This window comes from Saccopteryx leptura, chromosome 5 (assembly GCF_036850995.1).
Source record: "Saccopteryx leptura isolate mSacLep1 chromosome 5, mSacLep1_pri_phased_curated, whole genome shotgun sequence".
Classification (NCBI taxonomy): domain Eukaryota; kingdom Metazoa; phylum Chordata; class Mammalia; order Chiroptera; family Emballonuridae; genus Saccopteryx; species Saccopteryx leptura.
The window spans coordinates 37,896,267-37,916,440 of record NC_089507.1 but is presented as its reverse complement, the minus strand read 5'-3'; the positions used below and the strand labels follow the sequence as shown (position 1 = coordinate 37,916,440).

Here is a 20,174-nt window from a genome sequence, read left to right as displayed (position 1 = left end):
GTGTGTGTGTGTTTTGGTAAAAATAGACAGGGAAGTGCAAAATCAGATCCCATAGAGAATCAGAAAAAATTGCTCCTCCTCATACCTATTTCTTCAGAAGGGGCTGGTTTTATGGATTCTCTCCCCCTTGGAGAACAAAGCTTGCTAATGTTCAAATAAAAGAGCCCTCATTAGAAAGCAGTTCTTTCATCAATTCAGCAAATATTTATTGAGTGCTTGCTATATGTCAAAGCTCTAGGAAAAAGTATGAACACAACAGAAGTTTTCTCCTAATGGGGCTTATGTTCTAATAGTTCCTTATATTAAGATTTAGTGATAATAAGTCTCACAAGTCTAGTCTCTTTTTATTGGTTATTCTCCTGGTGTGGAGTCTTTCCCATTTTCAAGATTATGCTTAAAAAGTGGGTACAAGCCAATATTTACCAAATTTAATTGTAGCTAATACCTATTAGTTGCTTCTACAGCATTTATATTGATTGGTTTCAGCCTTGGAATTCTGGGGACATTAAACTATCTCTGGCTCCAAAGAGGAACATGCAAACCAGTCAGTATATGTTATCCCTTCTACAATGACTGGCTTGGTAAGTGGCATGTGACCTCAGAAAGTCCAATAAGAGCAAATCTAAGAAATTTGGGGGGAATTTTAAGCATGCAGTCCTCTCTGTATAAATGTGAGAGCTGGATCTGCTGCAGTCATTTTGCAGAGAAGAAGAAACAATCTAATACACAGATATAAACAGAGTCCAGAAATGAAGCTAGAGGCTTGATCAAATTGCTCCTTATCTGCCCCCCCACTTAACCATCATGAAGACAATAAATATCTTTATTGAGACAGTTTGAATTCAGTTTTGTTGATTATAACTTAAATTATAGCTATATAGATATATATATATAGATATAGATATATAGATATAGATAGATAGAGAGAAAAGCATCAACTTGTTGCTCAACTTAGTTGTACACTTATTGACTGTATTGACTATTCCTCGTATATTCCCTGACTGGGTCTCCAATTGGCGACCTCAGGGTCGAGCTGGTGCCCTCAGAATCCAGCCAACTCCCTCAGGATGGAGCCAGCAAACCTGGGATTGAACAGGCAACCTCTGTGCTCCAGGATGACACTCTATCCACTGTGCCACCAGCCAGGACTATATGTTTTTTTAAATTTATTTTTTTCTAGAAGTGTTTTGAAGGACTAGATTTCTCAGAATAAATTCACATTTTGAAATTGCTGATTTTTGACAGTTGATGGCTGTTAGCCAATGCCCCAGAAAAGATAAAATATGCATTCTTTGAGTATGATCTTTCTATTTTTTTTAAAAAAATTATTAAGAGGTGAGGAGGCAGAGACAGACTTCCACATGCACACCGGCCAGGATCCACCCAGTAAGCTGCTACCAGGTGATGCTCTGCCCAGCTGGGCTGCAGCTCCATTGCTCAGCAACCAAGCTATTTTACTGCTTAAGGTGAGGCCATGGAGCCATCCTCAATGCTCAGGGCCAACTTTCCTTGAACCATTTGAGCCATGGCTGCAGGAGGGGAAGAGAGAAAGAGATGGGGGGTAAGGGGAGAGAAGCAGATGGTTGCTTCTCCTGTGTGCCCTGACCAGGAATAGAAACCGGGACTTCCACATGCCGGCTTGACACTCTACCACTGAGCCAACAAGCCAGGGCCATCTTTTCTATTTTTAAGACAGATTTTTATATCTGTTGTTAGGTAGTCTCAGAGCTAAGGAATATTAAATATTAATCTTTAAAAAATGACATATGACATATGGTTTAAATTTTTAACATGGATTTTTAGTGAGTAATTAAAACATCTTTGAGATGTTAATTAGGGAAAAGAAGACAAAAGAGTCACTATGGTTATGATCAAAATAATGAAATATACCTTAGGAGAAAGAAAATACAAGAAAGATGGAAGAAAATAAAAGGTAAGGATAAAAGTAAATTTTCTGAAAGGGGTAATTTTAACACTAACCTAAAGAGAAAGTATACTGTAAAATTTCCATAACCGTATAATGCAATGTCATGTAGGAAACTGTAAAGATAATAGTAAAAAAGCTCTCTTATGATCAAATGAACTGAAAAATGAAAGACTGGCTCAAAACAGACTAATATAATTCCACATATATTAATAGGATGTTTCTATGTTATTTTAATTATGATTTAGGAACAAAAATGGGATTAAAAAGGATTGTAGAACTATTCCCTAATGGTCTGAGCCTAATCTGACTTAATTAAACCTGACTGAACTACTCTGTTCAATATGACCATCAAAATGTTGTTTTGATCATTTTAGGAATGAAAATAGAAAGTAACATCTGACTCTTTGGCAATGGCATTTCTAAAAATGATATTTGGTAAGTATATGATGGTAGGGTCCTGCGCTACTTAAAGTTGGTACATTCATTACACTAACCTGGAAAAAAAAACTCTATTCATAGGCACTACTTATAGAATAAACATGTGAGAAACATTACACTCATGAGTTGATTGGCATCACTAGTAGATAATCTGAGATTATCATCTAAAGAGGTTTCGATTTTGGATTTATTTGCCAAGTTACATCATTCCTAAGGCGTCTTAAATCAGGCAGAACAGGATAGAACCAAATGCTGATGTCAGAGGGTGTAGACGTGTCCAGATTGGCCCTGATTTTGTCAATAGTCATGCTCTAATCATGAATGATCAGCTGTTCTGTGATACTAACAAGAATGATCACCTGCTCATATGACATACCCTTAAAGAGCAGGTCCTCACGGTTGGCAGTGGGGTGGCAGGAGGGCTGCTGTGGGAATGGAGTTACAGGGACCTAGCAGACTGTGGGTAGAGTGTCATCTTTGGTTCAAGTTAGGATCACTTCTAAGGTGAGCAGCAGCCACAACAGCTTTGCAAGGACATTGGAGGAAGCATCTCCTGTGGACAAACCTCTCACAGGCTAATTATCACGCTAGTCCACAGTAAAATAATCTGTCTATTCCTTAGATGAGACATGCATTGCCACCTCAATTAGCCGCTTGTAGATAATGTGAGCTGTTTCTTTGAATCTTGGAACACAGTAAAATCAAGTTGACTGTTCAGTCACTGAATTCTTAAATTGCTGGGCAACTGCGTAGGCCTGAATGGATGCTTGCCCATCAAACCTTCCCGCTGCCCCAAAGTATGGCTTTGCTCAGGATGGCAAGGAGAAAAAAAAACTGGAAGAGAGAAATGGTCTCAGTATTTTCTTGTATTTCTACAGGACTTTGTAGCGCTCAGAACATGATCTAGTACAGGAGTCGGGAAGCTTTTTGGCTGAGAGAGCCATGAACGCCACATATTTTAAAATATAATTTCATGAGAGCCATACAACGACCTGTGTACGTTACGCATTATCCAATAAAAATTTGGTGTTGTCCCGGAGGACAGCTGTGATTGACTCCAGCCACCTGCAACCATGAACATGAGCGGTAGGAAATGAATGGATTGTAATACATGAGAATGTTTTATATTTTTAACGTTATTTATTTATTTTTATTAAAGATTTGTCTGTGAGCCAGATGCAGACATCAAAAGAGCCACATCTGGCTTGCGAGCCATAGGTTCTCGACCCCTGATCTAGTATAAATATGATGAATTGTTTTGTGAAGAAGGCAGCTAGAAAGAAATACTGTTTTCATTCTTTAGATAGGAGAATTGAAGGAAGATACTAGAGCACACTGTTTACAATGCAGAGTGAAAATGCATATCTACTACTCTTTATTCTACAATAGTATTCTAGTCCACCGTGATGGAAATAACATCATCATCATCAATAATAACAACTATTAATAATACTTCCTGAGTACTTACCATTCTTTACATATATTATCTCATTTAATCCTCCCAATAGCTCTATGCAATGAGTACTATAATTAGCTCCACTGCACAGATGAGGATAACAAGTATTGGATAAACCTGTTTCCCGTTTAACTATCATCCTGGGATTAAGTGTTTGAAAGAGTAGATGAGCTCTTTTTATAGCCACTCAGCAATTCCTCATTATACTTTGTAAAAACTGTTAGCCTCATTTTCTCATTAGGTTTGTGTTGTTTCCATTCTTATTTATCTCCCCCTTTTCATAGTGGAAACTTATCCAAGAAACAAAAGAAGTATTAGATTTTTGTTGTATCTCAGCCTTTGAGGAGCCATTTAAACTTGAGTAAGGACTCATTTTATTTCAGTTTCCTCTGAAGTTTAGAGAATGCGAATCATATCCCTCTGTTTTTTTCCCTGAAATGTTGTGAGGGTCAGATAAGAATTATATATTTAGACATACATGAAAATATTTTGTAAAATATTAAGTATTATGAAACACTGATATAAATACCATTTCTACTTAAAAATGGTCTTTTTCTTGGCCTCATTTCTCACTTATTTTTCTGAATAAAGATACTGCATTCTTCTACATGTTTATCATATCCAAATGTCTTCCAAATGGTATAATTAACTACAGCAAAAAATAATAGCAAGATTTCTGAAGATGTTTACTTAGAACTATGATATATATTTTGTTCCTCCAGGTCTAAGTTATTTTCATGGTAAATAAGGTGCATTTAACCCTGAACCTCCAGGTCACCTCATGGTGCATTATATCTGAAAAGAACACATTGGTATTTTTAAGGTATATCAAGGGCAGAGTTATTAGATGATCTTCTAAACCTAAAATTATTCACGCATCTCCTTAAGTGCTTAATGTCACTAGGAGCAACATGATATGCAGGATGTTGAAGCCTTAAAGTGAACTTAAGACAGTTTGTTCTTTAAAATTTTAGTTCTACATAAAAGTAATTTAGGTTTTAAGAAGAGGTTGAAACATATTAGCCAATGAAAGTAGCAAAGAAATTTTAAAAATATGAATATATAAAGCAGACATTCAGAAAGAAAATAGTATAAGAAAAAAATAGATACGAGAAGAAATACGATATAGCAAGGCCAGTGTGTGTGCTCAGTGTGGGGGTAGGCAGTAAGAGAGAGAGCCCAGGACAAGTACTCTTCTAAGTCCTATGGAAGCTGGGCACCCCCTCAACTCAATCATATGAGAAATCCAGCATGATTATAACTATCACATTCAACGCTTCTCTGTCCCATGTTTAAAGAAGTTTGGGAAAATCTTAACATTGATGAGTAAGAAAGCCACTGGCTCCCAGTGAGAGTTCAAAAAGAGGAAAGAATAGATTTTCATTACACACATTCAGGAGCAAAAATTGGTTGTGCCTTTCAAGACTTAAAGGTGAAGTCCCATGTTTCAAATTTCTTGAGTGTCTAGGTAAGTATGACACTATAGTAGTGATATGGAGTCATGAAATAAAACAAAACTAAAAAAGATACCAAAGGAACTTTTACATATAGATACACATACAATTTTAAAAATTAATAGTTTGATCAGTCTGATTTTAATGAAAGCCAGGGTCAGGAAAGCAGTGCTAGTCTCTTTTTCTTCTGACCTGGCTGTTATAATCATCTATAACTACATAACCAATTACCCCCACACTTAGTGGCTTAAAACAACAATAAATATTTGTTATTTCTCACAGTTCCTGTGGGTTAGAAATTGGTGAAGGACTTAGCTGGGTGGCCTGACACAGGGTCTCTCAGAACGTTGCTGTCAAGATGTTAGGTGGGCTGCAGTCATCTGAAGGATTGACCAGGGCTGGAGAAGCTGCTTTTAGAATGACTCACATGAGTGGCAGGATGCCTCAGTTCCTCCCCATTAAACCTGCCTATAGGGCCATTTGAACATCTTTATGGCATGACAGCTGGATTCCACTCATGAGTGATTTAGAGAATAAGGTGGATGCTACCATGTCCTTTATAACCTAGCTTCAGAAGTCACATACTGCTACTTTTACAAATCTTATCGGTCACACAGGTCAGTTCTCTTCAGTGTGGAAGGAGACGACAGAAGGGTGTGAGTACCATGTGAGGAGGCTTATTGGGAGTCATCTTGGAGGCTGGCTATCACACTGGTCAAATCACACTATGTCTAGTTCTGAGTCTCTAATAATAAAAAGGTTATTGGCCCTGGCCGGATAGCTTGGTTGGTTAAAGCATCATTCTGAAGCACAGAGGTTGCTGGTTCAATCCCCAGTCAGGGTACATAGAGGAACAGATCAATGTTCTCATATCTCCCACTCTCTCCCATCCTCTCTCTAAAAAAAAATCAATAAAACATTTTTTAAAAAGGCTATTGAACAAACAAAACTATTTAGGAGTCAGATATAATCTCTGTAAAGTCAGAAACTTGAAACTACCTTCTTGGAGGAAAATTGATGTAAATGGTCATGTTTAGCTCAAACAAAAATAATTTTGGGTAGGGATATCTTCATTTATTTGAAGAACTTTTACATAGAAGAAAGAGTAAACTTGTTTTGTGTTTCCCCAGAGATTGAAACAAGAATTAACTGATGAAGATGTAATGAATGATTCTTGCATTTTTGATAATATTTAAGGGCTAGGAATAAAAAATAAAAAATAACCAAGGCACAGCCCTAGACTTTAAAGAATCTAATTCTTAGCAAGTGATTTAGACTGGTTTTGAAAGCCAGTGTGGATGAGATGATTTTGGGCTCTACTCTGGTCTTATGAGTCCACGATTTTAGGAATAGTCTCCAGACATTTGTGAATTTAAAGATAGCAGTGAGGAAAACTGAGTCTAACTTATATGTCGTAGTTACAGCATTAGTTTAAATTAGGTGAGCGGCCATAGATATTATTCTAGGGTAATCTAAGAGACACTACATGGATTTTTTTTTTAATGTGAGAGAAGGGGAGATAGAGAGACAGACTCCCACCTGTGCCCCAACTGAGATTCATCTGGCAACCCCCATCTGGGGCCAATGCTTGAATCAACAGAGCTATTCTCAATGCCTGGGGCTGACGCTCAAACTAATTGAGACACTGGCTGGAAGAAGGGAAGAGAAAGAGAAGGGGGAGTGGGAGGAGAAGAGAAGCAGATGGTTGCTTTTCATGTGTGTCCTGAACAGGTATTGAACCCAGGACATCTGCATGCTAGGCCAATGCTCTATCCATTGAGCAAACTGGCCAGGACTGATTCCACATGGATTTTACAAATTTATTATAAAAAAAATATTTTGAGACAGATATTGAACTAAATATGTATATATAATATGAAATGAACAAGGAAAAAATGAAAACAAGATTGTCAGCCCTGGCCAGAAAGTTGATAAGTGTGTTGTCCTGAAGCTCAGAGGCTGCTGGCTTGATCCCTGATCAGGACATATACAGGAACAGATCAATGTTTTTCTCTCTCTCCCTTCCTCTTTCTCTCCCTTCTTCTCTCTCTCAAATTAATAAATAAAAAAATTTAAATATATTTTATACATGTAGCCATATATTTAAAATTAATAAAGCACTAACTATATGCCAGGCACTGTAGCAGGTATGGGAAGACAGAGAGAAGTAATCTATTACACTGCTGGTAAGACTGTAGAGCATAGTGGTAAGATCATGGGTGATGAAACATATTGTTTAGGCTCAAATCCTGGTTCTACCATTTCCTAGTTGTGTGGCTTTGGGCCGAGTTACCTACTTTCCTCTTGCCTCTGTTTGCATACACGTAAAATAGAGATCAAAATGGTACCTGAGGCCTGACTGGTGGTGACGCAATGAATAGAGCATTGACCTGAGACACTGAGGTCCCAGCTTTGTAACCCCAAGGTTGCTGGCTTGAGGGTAGATCATCAACATGATCTCATGGTTGCTGGCTTTAGCGTGGGGTTATCGACATTATCCCATAGTCACTGGCTTGAGCCCAAAGGTTGCTAGCTTAAGCAAAGGGTCACTGGCTTGGCTGGAGCCCCCCTTCAAGGCATATATGAAAAGAAATCAATGGACAACTACAAGTGATGCAACTACAAGTTGATGCTTCTCATCCCTCTCTCTCTCTGTGTCTCTATAAAAATAAAAATGATACCTACCTTGTAGGGATGTTGGTGAGGCTAAATGAGTTGATATGTACAAAGTGCTTACTTAGAACAGTACCTGGAATACTATATTTGCCACAGAAGCATTTGTTTCTTTTCCCAAAAAAAATACATTCTGCTCTCAGGAAGCTCCCAGTCTAGTGGATCACCTTCTTGCCCACTCTTTCAGTCCCACCATTGTTGAGGTGACTATGAAAGCAGAAGAGGATCTCTGTGGCTCCCCCAAAACCATTCATGTATTGTATTGCACACAACCTTTCCTCAATCCTAGGGCACTGGAACAGCAGTGTTATTCTCCATTACTTATACAAGGTGGGGCAAAAGTAGGTTTCCAGTTGTTTGTATGGAAAATAATACAATAATTAATAAATAAAAATGCAAGTATAGCCTGACCAGGCAGTGGCGCAGTGGATAGAGCATCGGACTGGGATGCAGAGGACCCAGGTTCGAGACCCCGAGGTCGCCAGATTGAGCGCGGGCTCATCTGGTTTGAGCAAAAGCCCACCAGCTTGAACCCAAGGTTGCTGGCTCCAGCAAGGGGTTACTCGGTCTGCTGAAGGCCCGCGGTCAAGGCACATATGAGAAAGCAATCAATGAACAACTAAGGCGTTGCAACGCACAATGAAAAACTAATGCTTGATGCTTCTCATCTCTCTCTGTTCCTGTCTGTCTGTACCTGTCTATCCCTCTCTCTGACTCACTCCCTGTCTCTGTAAAAAAAATAAATAAATAAATAAAAAATAAATAAAAAAATGCAAGTATAAACTCTGTGTTTTGCATACTCACAACTGTAAACCAACTTTTGCTACACAGTTGGATGCTGAGCGCCACAGACTCTTAGGTTGGGACACATAGTGCAAATGTTAGGTTTAAAGGATTTTCAAAATGATCACTGTGCATTGAATGATTAATTTTTTTTTGTAATTATACCTAGGATTAAAGACCAAGTTAGGACATTTTGTTTTCCCAGAGGACTAAGAAATATGTATTTCTCAAGGCATTTTAAAGCTCTCCTGATGCAATTTAAATTCTTCTGCATACCTAGGAAGATGGTAGTCATGGCTGGCACTGAATAGTCTACTCCTGAGGCCACGTTTCCTAAAACCACATCTACTCCATCCAAATAAATTAGGTTTAAGAACATAAAATGTAATTTATTATTATTATTAGTATTCCTATCATTTTATTAGATATTAATAGAATGAAATGTGAAGATAAATAGCTAATGTATCCTGTGATTACCAGATTTCAGGCACTGTGTTCTAGATCCCATCACATTTGCCTTTTTTCAGAAATTATATGCTAATTAGGATCCCTCTAATTTCTTAGATGGACCATTCCTGTATTACACGTTAGGTGTACATTTAGACATGGCAGCTCAGGAGGTGCATGGCCGTAGCTTTGATTTTTTACCAGAAACCTTAATTTCTCCAACCCAGAATTCCGGAGGAAAATAATTTCCACATTGTTTCCTTGGGCCCGCGGGCAGAGCCCTTCTGGGTTAGATGCTGTTCCGGCCTTGAACCTAGCCACGGTCAAGTCTGCTGTCACAGCCTGAGCGTTAAAACTGCTGTCTTTAGCTGACGGACCTCCTTCTGGTGGAGCAGTCCTCCCACCCTCCCAGCCCCGTGGTGTAGTCTATGAGTCTGTCTACACTTTAAGCTTTAGCTTTGCTTCTGGCACTAAAAAAGTGTCTTCTTTCTTTTGATTTTAGTATTTGCTGCATTACTTTTTAAAATAGACTTTATTTTTTTAGAAAAGTTTCAGACTCTAATAAAAATTGAGATTGTAAAGGGAATTCCCTATACTCCTGCCCGCAGTTTTCATTATTAACATCCTACAGTATGATTTTTAAAACTAATGAACTAATATTGATATATTTATTATTATTATTATTATTTTATTCATTTTAGAAAGGAGAGAGAGAGAGCGGAGAGAGAAGGGAGGAGGAGCAGGAAGCATCAACTCCCATATGTGCTTGACCAGGCAAGCCCAGGGTTTTGAACCAGCAAACTCAGCATTCCAGGTTGACACTTTATCCACTGTGCCACCACAGGCCAGGTGATATATTATTATTAACAGAGCACATAGTTTATTCAGAGTTCCTTCATTTTTTACTGAATTTTTGTTGTTGTTGTTCCAGAATCCCATCCAGGACACCACATTATATTTAGTTGTTATGTCTCCTTAGGTTCCTCTTGGTTTGATAGTTTTTCAGACTTTCCTTGTTTTTTGATGATCTTGAGAGTCTTCAGAAGCACTATTCAGGTATTTTGTGGAATGGCTCACAACTGGAATTTGACTAATGTTTTTCTCATGGTCAGAATGGGACTATGGGTTTTGGGGAGGAAGATCAGAAAGGTTAAGGGCCATTTTTACCATATCATACCAAGGTCCACATTAGTAACATGATTTATGGCTATTGATGTTGACCTTGATTACCTGGCTGCAGAATGTGTTTGTCAGGTATTGCTACTGTAAGGTCAGTCTTCCCATTTTCCTGTACTGTACTCTTGGAAGGAATCTCTATGTATAGGTCCCAGTTAAGGAGTAGGGAGTTATGTTCGCCTTTATTTCTGTCTTTTTTAAATGGTTATATTATATTTGACCCAGGATTTCTCTGAGTTTCTAGAGTCAACAGGTTCTGTTGGCTCTGTCTGCCAAATTGCTGATTGTAGAAATTGAGTCCTTCCCCAGGTTTGCTCTTCTCTTAAATAGAGTGGGCACTGTTTGGTTCCTCTCTTATCTTATCTTTGCAGGATCTCACATAGATGATTATTACCTCCTCCTTTTACATGTAACACACTTTCTTAGTTTGCCTCTCATCATTTTGCAACTCCCTTTCAGTTTCATTTCATTCCCTCATCCTCTCCTCATCTCTAATCAACGAAATGCCTTCATCCTAAGTACTTTTATCTTCTCACTCTCTCCCTAGGCTATCTCATTTTCTTGGCTTCTAAGCCTTCTTGGTCACTTCCATGGTTACTTTCACCATCTACAAATTGATGGATCCAAATGTATTTATTTTCTGCCACGACTACTCTTTGGAACCTGCCCCCTTTCTTCATCTCTGCTTACTCTATCTATCCATTCACCCTCACATCTCTCCTTCTATCTATCTAATATCTCTCTCTATTATGTTCTATTGGACATCTCCAGTGAGTGCCTCATATTCTACAAACTGAATCCATCATCTCTCATACAAACCTGGGCTTAACTCAGAAGATTCAAATATGGTCACCAGGACAAAGTCGTATTTGCTTCATCCCTTGGCCCTGCCTTCCTCAGTGTTGGCATCATTATCAGGCAGTTTCTACCATTACAAAGCATGTCTCCCAATTGATTCAGAGAATACCAGATTTTCTCCTTCTTCCCAATAGCCCTATTATAAATCCTGGTACTAAATTTCATTGGTTCTGCCTGGACCATGTATCTATTCAAACCAATCACTGTGTCCTGGAGAATTCCATGCTCTCTGATTTCCAACCCTTGGTCTTTTGTCCACTCTTGGAGTTGGGGATGAGGATGGCTTAACCCAATCACATGTACTCAGAATAGGGTGTGTGTGATTTACCATAAACAATCTGAGAAGAGTGCATGTGTGCTGCTTTCAGAAGTGGGGGATGCATGCTGGGCAGTTTGCACTATTGATCTCCCATTTGGGGTTTTAAAATGCATATCTAATAATGTCACTGCCTGGCTCATATGCTCGATGTATTTCTCTTATTTTTAGCATTTCCCAGACCCCTTACCAACGTCTTTGACCCCTTCTCAACTTGGCTCTGCCTTCGTTAATAGAGTTCAAGCACACTGGCTTTGGTGTGACCTGATTTGGGCCATGTTCTTGTCTCCCTCAGGGTCTTTAAACATTGCTATAGACCGAATGTTTACATTCCTCCAAAACTCGTATGTTGAAATCTTAACTCCAATGTGATGGTATTAGGAGATAGGGGCTTTGGTAGATGATTAAGTCATGAAGGTGGAGAAATAAATTTCTGTTGTTTATAAGCCACCCATTCTACAGTATTCTGTCATAGCAGTCCAAACCAGCTAAGACAAACATGCAATTCCCAGTGCCTGAAACTTTCTCATCTCTTCTATTCCCTCACCCTCATACTTATGCTTAGTTCATCAATTTAAATGTTATTTTTCCAGAAAAGAACTCCTGATTTTTCTGAGTGAGTTATAGTAACTGCTGTCATAGTCCCCTGTACTTCTCCACAGGACTGATCAAACAATTAATGTTTGTTTTTTTAATAATTTTCACAAACTTGTTTATTTACTTATTTTATTTATTGATTCATTTTTAGAGAGGAGAGAGAGAGAGAGAGAGAGAGAGAGAGAGAGAGAAAGAGAAGGGGGATGAGCTGGAAGCATCAACTCCCATATGTGCCTTGACTAGGGAAGCCCAGGGTTTCGAACCGGCAACCTCAGCATTTCCAGGTCAACGCTTTATCCACTATGCCACCACAGGTCAGGCCCAAACAGTTAATGTTTACACTTATCAGTTAGCCCTCACTAATGGACATTATGCTATATGGAGGCAAGGAATGTGTTTTGTTTCCTGCTTTATCTCTAAACCCTAGCTCCTGGCACAGAATACGGCACCTGGAAATAATTCAATGCGTACCTGTTGAATGAATGAATGAGTGGGAAAATGAGGGTTTACATGCTGTCTTAGTTAGCTGGTACTGCCATAACAAAGTACTGTAGACTGGGCGGCTTAAACAACAGCAAGTTATTTCTCACAGTTCTGGAGACTGGAAGTCTGAGATCGAAGTGCTGTCTCATTTGGTTCCTGGTGAGAGCCAGCTTTCTGGCTTGCAGGTGGCAGTCTTCTTCCTTTGTCTTCACATCACGGGGAGGATGGTAGGGAGAGCAAACTCTCTGGTCTCTTCTTCTAAAGGCACTAACTCCAATCTGAAGACCCTACCCTCATAATCTCTTCTGAACCTAATTACCTCTCAAAAGTCCTATGATACCATCCCATTGTGGATTAGGGTTTTCACATGAATTTGGGGAAGACATAGTTTAGTCCATAGCAACGCATTACCTCATTTGATCCTTGAAAACTCTATGACATAGGTTTCAATTAAGAATGAAGAAAAGAAGTTTAGGAAATTAAATCTGCTCAAGGCTAAGCAGTGACAGAACTTGGAAGTTTTCAAACCCAGGAATACATGTCTTAAAAACAACCAAAGATTAGTTGCCTCATGAGGCCCCTGAGGCATTTTATCCTTTTCTGTTGGGAGCCGTTTGGGCTGAAGGTTAATGTGAAAATGTGTGAAGCGGGGATGTGACGGGGAACTCACTGGAGAGGAGTCCATCCTCAGAAGGCAGGAGAGCTCCCTGAACACTGAGGGAAAAGACACTGGGAGCGGGGTTCATCCCCAGGAAGAGACTGGGGGAAGGGGTTTGACAAAAAACTGGAACCTGGAGGATTGGGGGTGGAGTTTGGAATTCTGATGTCAACATCTTCCCTCATTTGCTGGGCTTTGTTCCCAGGTCCCACACCCTCTTGCTGGCTCTGACAAGTTTTTTTAGAGCAGGAAAAAGAGCAAAATAGGAAGGACAAAAATAAGGCAGCCCCCACCTTACACTGAGGCGGTGGGAGATGCAAGGATCTGTCTTTGCATAGATCTTAGAATAGATCATTTTTCTCATATAGAACCTGTGTTAAGATAAGGGTAAGGTTCTTGCAGGCCTCAGAAGCCAAATTAACTTGAGATGTTCTGGAAATGGCACTAGTCGCATAATATCTCAAGTCAGTTAAGTTTTTTGAGCTCCTTCTCTGGAGCAGGAACTGTGGACGGTGTTGGAGGTTTAAGGAGTTATGAGTTCCTCTGGCCCTGGGAAATTGTCAGCTATGTGATGATTAGATATTTTGGGGCACCAGCCCCTTATCTTGGCCACTATTACCACGGAAACGTGTGTAACCGTGTCTGCAAAAGACCAACTTTCCTTCCTCCTCTTCCCTTTTTTTCACTCTCCCATTTGCAGCTGCTCCTTCAGTGAAGTGCAGCCACTGGCCTCTCGCTTCCTGCCAAGAAGAAAATTCACAGACTTTCTTTGGCTTATCTAGTGCACTGTAGTTGAAGCCCTGAGTTTGATTTTTAAATAGCCATTTGGCCATGGTAAACTCACATAGCATCCCTGAAACTAAGGAATAAAGTACATCCTCCTTAGTTACCTCACAGAGTTCTTGGGGTATATAAATGATATGTACGCACTTAATAAACAGCAAAGCATTACATAATGTAAACAAACTTTACTGATCCTCATAGAGTTGATTGGCTGGATGGGGCCTTAGAGATCCCCTGTTACCACTCCATATTTACTGTGTGCCCTGCCCTCTTTTTAGCAGTCCAGTAGGTTAGGTAATATTATATCCTCATTCTGCATACGAGGCACAATGTTATGTGACTTGTTCAGAGTCACACAGAAAGTGGCAGAGCTGACAATAAAGGCAGGCAGTCCAGGCTTCAGAGACCTTTGTTAACCACCAAGCCAACCTGCTTTCTGTGTGCTTCCTTAGCACCCTCTGTATACTCTTCTGGGAGCACTAAACGGAATTACAATTGCTATCCTTTGTGATAAATAATAAGGTGACCAGTTGTCCTTTAGGGAGGACAGCCCTTCTTTTGTAAGTTCTGTCCTCCCACGAAAAGTGTCCTCCTCCATGTCCTCCTTTTTGATATTGGAAGACTAATCTGTAAATGTCCGTATTCGATTGGTGCAGAGTCGATCCATTGAGTGTGATGTAAAGTATCTGTATTTGACATGACGACTCATCAAGGATCAGTACAGTGTGGAGAGACACGATTATGAGACGCATGCGCTCCTCACGGGCGACCTTGAGAGAGCGTGCAATATACTGAGCATGCTAAGGGATTTGTGTACTTCTTTACTGAAACAAGACACGGCACATACAACATTGTAGACTTACGATTATTTCTTTCTCAGTAATGTTTAATCATAGACAGGTAAGCACAATTCATGTTTTATTAATTCATTATCTATTTAATAATTTCCAAATACATATAATTTTATTTACAAGTATTTTCCCAAAATTTGAGTTTTAAAGTGGAAATCTAACCTCAAGCTATATCTATTAATAATGCATTTTGATTAAATAGTTGCATAAAACAGACGTTTTTAAATTAGAAAATGATAAATACACCTGAATATCACTCCAAATTAGTGGTTTAGTTTGATATTTAGTTTTACTAAGCGAGTACTTTTTTCTTACAAGTATTATTAAAAATTAATAAGCATGTAAGCATAGTTACAATATAAAATATTACAAATGTTTTTATTATGCATTTATCATATTTTAGTGTATTATTGTTGCAATGAATAAAATATTTCTTTTATTTACGATATTGTTTTCTTCAATTTATTTTTGTCCTTTTCATTGTAAAAAAGTTGGTCACCTTATAAATAAGCTACTGGAAGGCAGGGACTGTATTTTATTCACACATACACGTACATGCACACACACATACACACACTTGCATGGTGCCTGCCACATCATTGGAACTCAGTAAACATTTTTTTTTCTTTTCTTTTTTTTTACTTTTTTTCTTTTTTTATAAGCTGGAAAAGGGGAGAGACAGTCAGACAGACTCTCGCATGCGCCCGACTGGGATCCACCCGGCACGCCCACCAGGGGCGATGCTCTGCCCACCAGGGGGCGATGCTCTGCCCCTCCGGGGCGTCGCTCTGCGACCAGAGCCACTCTAGCGCCTGGGGCAGAGGCCAAGGAGCCATCCCCAGCGCCCGGGCCATCTTTGCTCCAATGGAGCCTTGGCTGCGGGAGGGGAAGAGAGAGACAGAGAGGAAGGAGGGGGGGTGGAGAAGCAAATGGGCGCTTCTCCTATGTGCCCTGGCCAGGAATCGAACCCGGGTTCCCCGCACGCCAGGCCGACGCTCTACCGCTGAGCCAACCGGCCAGGGCCAGTAAACATTTGTTGAATGAATAAATGAATAAATGTACTCTGAGGAGATATACAGCAAGTCTGACACATCTGGGTTTTTCCTTCATCTTTTCTTGGCTAATTGTGCTCATTTCCTTCAACCACTTCCAATTGGACATTATTTGGCATTTCTCACTATCCTCATTGCCCTCCTTTGCACTTCCTCAACTTCAACCCATCTAAAGTGAATTGCTAGGGTGTGAACTTGGAGAATAGTCTGACCAGTGTTGGGTCCAGTATGACTATCTTTTCCAGGAGTCTTTCAGTAGCCCCCTCCTGCCCTTGAACTTTTTTTTTTTTTTTTTAAGGCCTAGACAACTTCTTGACTATGAAACCAAGTGCCCACCATGATCCTTAGGCCTTTACTAGTGGTCTAGGCAGGTAACAGGCATCCATTAAACCAGGCGTCCCCAAACTACGGGCCCGCAGGCCGCAATGCGGCCCCCTGAGGCCATTTATCCAGCCCCCACTGCACTTCTGGAAGGGGCACCTCTTTCATTGGTGGTCAGTGAGAGGACCACTGCATTTGGCAGCCCTCCAATGGTCTGAGGGACAGTGAACTGGCCCCCTGTGTAAAAAGTTATCTTTCTTTTCTTCCCTTCTTTTGTGGGAAGAGGAAAGGGATTACCTAAGGCCTTAACTGAAAAAAACAGGTTATAGTTGATGAGGAAGTTGGTGTAGGAAACTGGATCTTCCAATCTGTCTGTACTCCAGAGAAAAGTCAATCTTGTTTCATGGCCTGACTACGGTGAGTTTTCTTTTCTTTCTTTTTTTAAATTGGATTGAATTTAGTGGGGTGACACTGGTTAATAAAATTATATAGGTTTCAGGGTACAATTCTGTAACACATCAACTGTATACTGTATTGTGTGTTCACCACCGGAAGTCAACTTCCCTTCCATCACTATTTATCCCCACTTTATGCTTTTACCTCCCGCCACCCACTTTTCCTCTTGTAATCACCACATTGTTGTGTCTATGAGGGTTTTTGTTGTTTTGTTTTCTCCTTAGTCCTTCACTTTTCTACACGAGTTTTCTTGTAAGAAAGAAAAAGTATCAACACTCTTGGCCTCACTTATTGGATGATGGGACAAGATGCTTGAATTTGGACATGTTTTTAAAAATTCTGTATTATAGTGGACAAAAACATTTGCAGAATGTCTGTGGGCTTCTCGAATTTGGGAAATCAGACTCTGGTTCTTCTCCCATACGAAAAAACTGAGAAAGGGCGAGATTCAATTGTTCAACTGCCAATCAGATGCACAATACGTTCTGTCTTCCAAGCAGGGTTTTCATTTTTTAGTGGTTTTGGTTAGAATTTCCTTTGGTGAATTATGAGCCCCACTGGACACTCCGAGGTCTGCTCGCTGAGTCGGGGTTATCGCATCTGCCCGAGAGAGGCATTCACTTGCAGGTCAGCGACCCATTTACTGGGGAGCGGCCCCGACGCGTGAGCGCGCTCTCGAGGTGGTGTTGCCGGGCGGATCAGGCGGCCGGGGCGCGCGCGAAGCCTCACGTACGCGCGCTCAGGAACCCACGCACCCGCCCTCACTCCCGGGAAATCTCGCGATGTCGTAGCCGGGTGTTCCCGCTGCGGGTGGCTCAGGCCGTTGCTGTGGTTGCCTGAGTTGCTGCTGCTGCGGCGGCGGCGGTGGTAGCGGCGGCCCTGCTGGTGGAGGTGTCGGCCCTTGGGCGGATGTTGACATTGTGTTGTTGTTATTGCTGACGGTAATGGCGGCGACGGCGACGGCCAGGACCCCATCTCCTCTGTAGCCTGAGTTGAGAGAGCCAGCAGAGCCGACTGGGCGGCCTCTGAGCCCGCGGCAGCGACTCCCCTCAGCCTCCGCCGCCTCGCAGCTCGTATCCCGGCCTCAGTCCCTGGAGTGCGGCCCCTTTGGGCAGGGATCTTCGAGGCTCAGGATGGCGGATTTCGACGAGATCTATGAGGAGGAGGAGGACGAGGAGCGGGCCCTGGAGGAACAGCTACTCAAGTACTCGCCGGACCCGGTGGTGGTCCGCGGCTCGGGTCACGTCACCGTGTAAGGCCCGGAGGAGGGCGAGGGCGAGGGCGAGGACGGGAGGTGCGGGGCTGGGGGGTGGTGGCGGCGTTTACTCCTCGGGAGCCACCTTCTCCCCGTGTCCGTCCTGTGTGCCCGGGGCCTTTGGGAAAGTAGGCGACCAGGAAGTGAGAACTTGCTTGATTTTCATTTGTTTCGGTCTCCAAAGTGGGGACCTTCGTCCTCGACACCCCCTTTAGCATGCCCTACGGGCCTGGGGCGATGTGACGGACCCCATCAGGGAAGGTTTTTCTTTAGGGTCAGTCCCCCGGGACACCCCTTCAGCTTCGGGAGGAAGTACACGTCTTTGTGAGGTCCCTCCCCCTTGTTTTCTCATCCAGTTACCCAGTGGTTCTCTCGTCTCATCTGGGCCTTTGAGCCTGGTGACATATGGCTCAGAGGCTAGGTCTGGGCCGTGGGAGACCCCAGTGGCAGTGGGTAATGCGGTTCCCTGTTGTGTTTGTGTATTTCACACGCCCACAGGTCTTCCCAGTTCCCTGCAGTCGATTTCTGCAGAACCAATGCAAGTTCCCGTAACTGTATGTGCGAAAATGTGCAGATGAACATATATTTAAGACATGCAGAACGATTATGTGTACAAGTAATTTTAAAAATCCCTGTGATGGACATACTGCTCAAGTTACTGTAATATAAGTCCCTCTTTTGGGCACAAACTCTGGGATAGCTTCTTTATTTGATAAGGGTTTCTTGGAAGTCTGATTAGCCACATTTAAAAGTCGGATGCTATTCAGAAAGTAAGGAATGAGAGTTTTGGGAATGGTCATGACTAATAAAGGAATGTGAAGACTTGAACCAAATAATGAGCTCTCCGGAAGCAGGAAGTTTTGTAATGTTTCTCTGTGAAGTCCAGAGTTTTGTACAACTTGAACTATTTAGACTTTTTTGTTTGTTGAAGGCCTCTTGTTCAAATCATAGATCAAACTTCCATGCTTGTTAGATAATCTCTCTACACTTTTGCTTTTTAGTAAAATAAAAGGACCAGTAAATCTGAGACCAACAGTTTTCATTATATTTTGGTCTAGGGTGACTGGGATGTACAATGAATAACTTTTAGTGTAACAGTAAGACTTCTCTTATAAGATTGTCAGCAAAATCCTTGCATTTGTCAGTATGTGATATGACTAACCATATGTATTTCCGTTTGGGTATGCTTACACAGTGCCTTCATTTCTTTAGCCTCTGTTAGTTTATATTCAGGTGACTTAATAGGGTAGAAACACTGCATTATCGCTGTCACAGTGCCATGAAAAGACAATGGAATTTATCACCACAATAACAGTTACTGAGTGTTTAAACTGTCATCACCAGCAGAATTAACAGTTATAACCAAATAGCATGGATATTAAATCTTTCTTTTACATATTTCACAGAACTTTTTAAGTCTCATAACCAGCCATTTAATTTTTAGCTTGACTCTTAGGACCTTTTTCCATTGTTTTACACCTAAGGAGTATGTGGGTGCCTAAAGAAGGGATTTTTCAAACTTCTTCATGCTATCTGCCCACCCTTCTTCCTACAGTCTTCATGTCAAAGAAGAGTTGGCAATATTTTGTTACTTGAAAGGTACAGCTATAGTTGTAATGTTTCCTCTTTTTAAGGAAAAGCTAAGCACTTTGTTGGGTAAATGAAAAATACAATAGGCAAAGTGTTCAAAACCAAATAGGTGAACAGTTACTTTGATTGTAGTTGGCTACTTAGAGAGGTTAGTAGGGTGAGAAAATTACTAGTGGTTCTCAATCTTGCTGCCCATTATAATCAACCCTGGAGCTTAAAACACCCCTGCCTTTGCCCCAGGCCATGCCAATTGAAGGCCAAGTTTCAGAGGGAGGGTCCCAGGCATGGATAGTTGTTTCTTTTTCAAGTCCCATTGGTGATTTTTACGTGTAGCTAGGATTGCAAACCACTGTTTCAGAGAAGCGTAAGGAGGAACTATATGCCACCAGTAAAGAGTTTTCTTTCTACGTTGGGAGTTAATATTTCTGATTTCCCTCAGCCACTTCCTTCTCTTCCCTGTTACCTTGGTTTGAAACCTCTATTACTCTGGGTTGAAATCTAGTCTGCCACTACTTTGTCAAATTATCTATGCATTTTCAATTAAGATGGGGCAGTTTTAGGCCCTAACCTTAAAGATTATCAAGCATTAAATGCAAAGAG

The 20,174-nt window shown here is 41.0% G+C and overlaps 1 protein-coding gene across 2 annotated transcripts in view; it reads left to right on the top strand.

The window, feature by feature from the left end:
• The first annotated feature begins 17,519 nt into the window (after positions 1–17,519).
• The window catches only part of CHIC2 (cysteine rich hydrophobic domain 2), a 45,318-nt gene continuing 42,663 nt past the window's right edge, over positions 17,520–20,174 (top strand). For both annotated transcript variants that reach the window (XM_066385790.1, XM_066385789.1), the window contains exon 1: positions 17,520–17,981. In XM_066385790.1, coding sequence (XP_066241887.1) covers positions 17,863–17,981 — 119 coding nt within the window. In that variant the 5' untranslated portion in view covers positions 17,520–17,862. The remainder of the gene's footprint in view (positions 17,982–20,174) is intronic.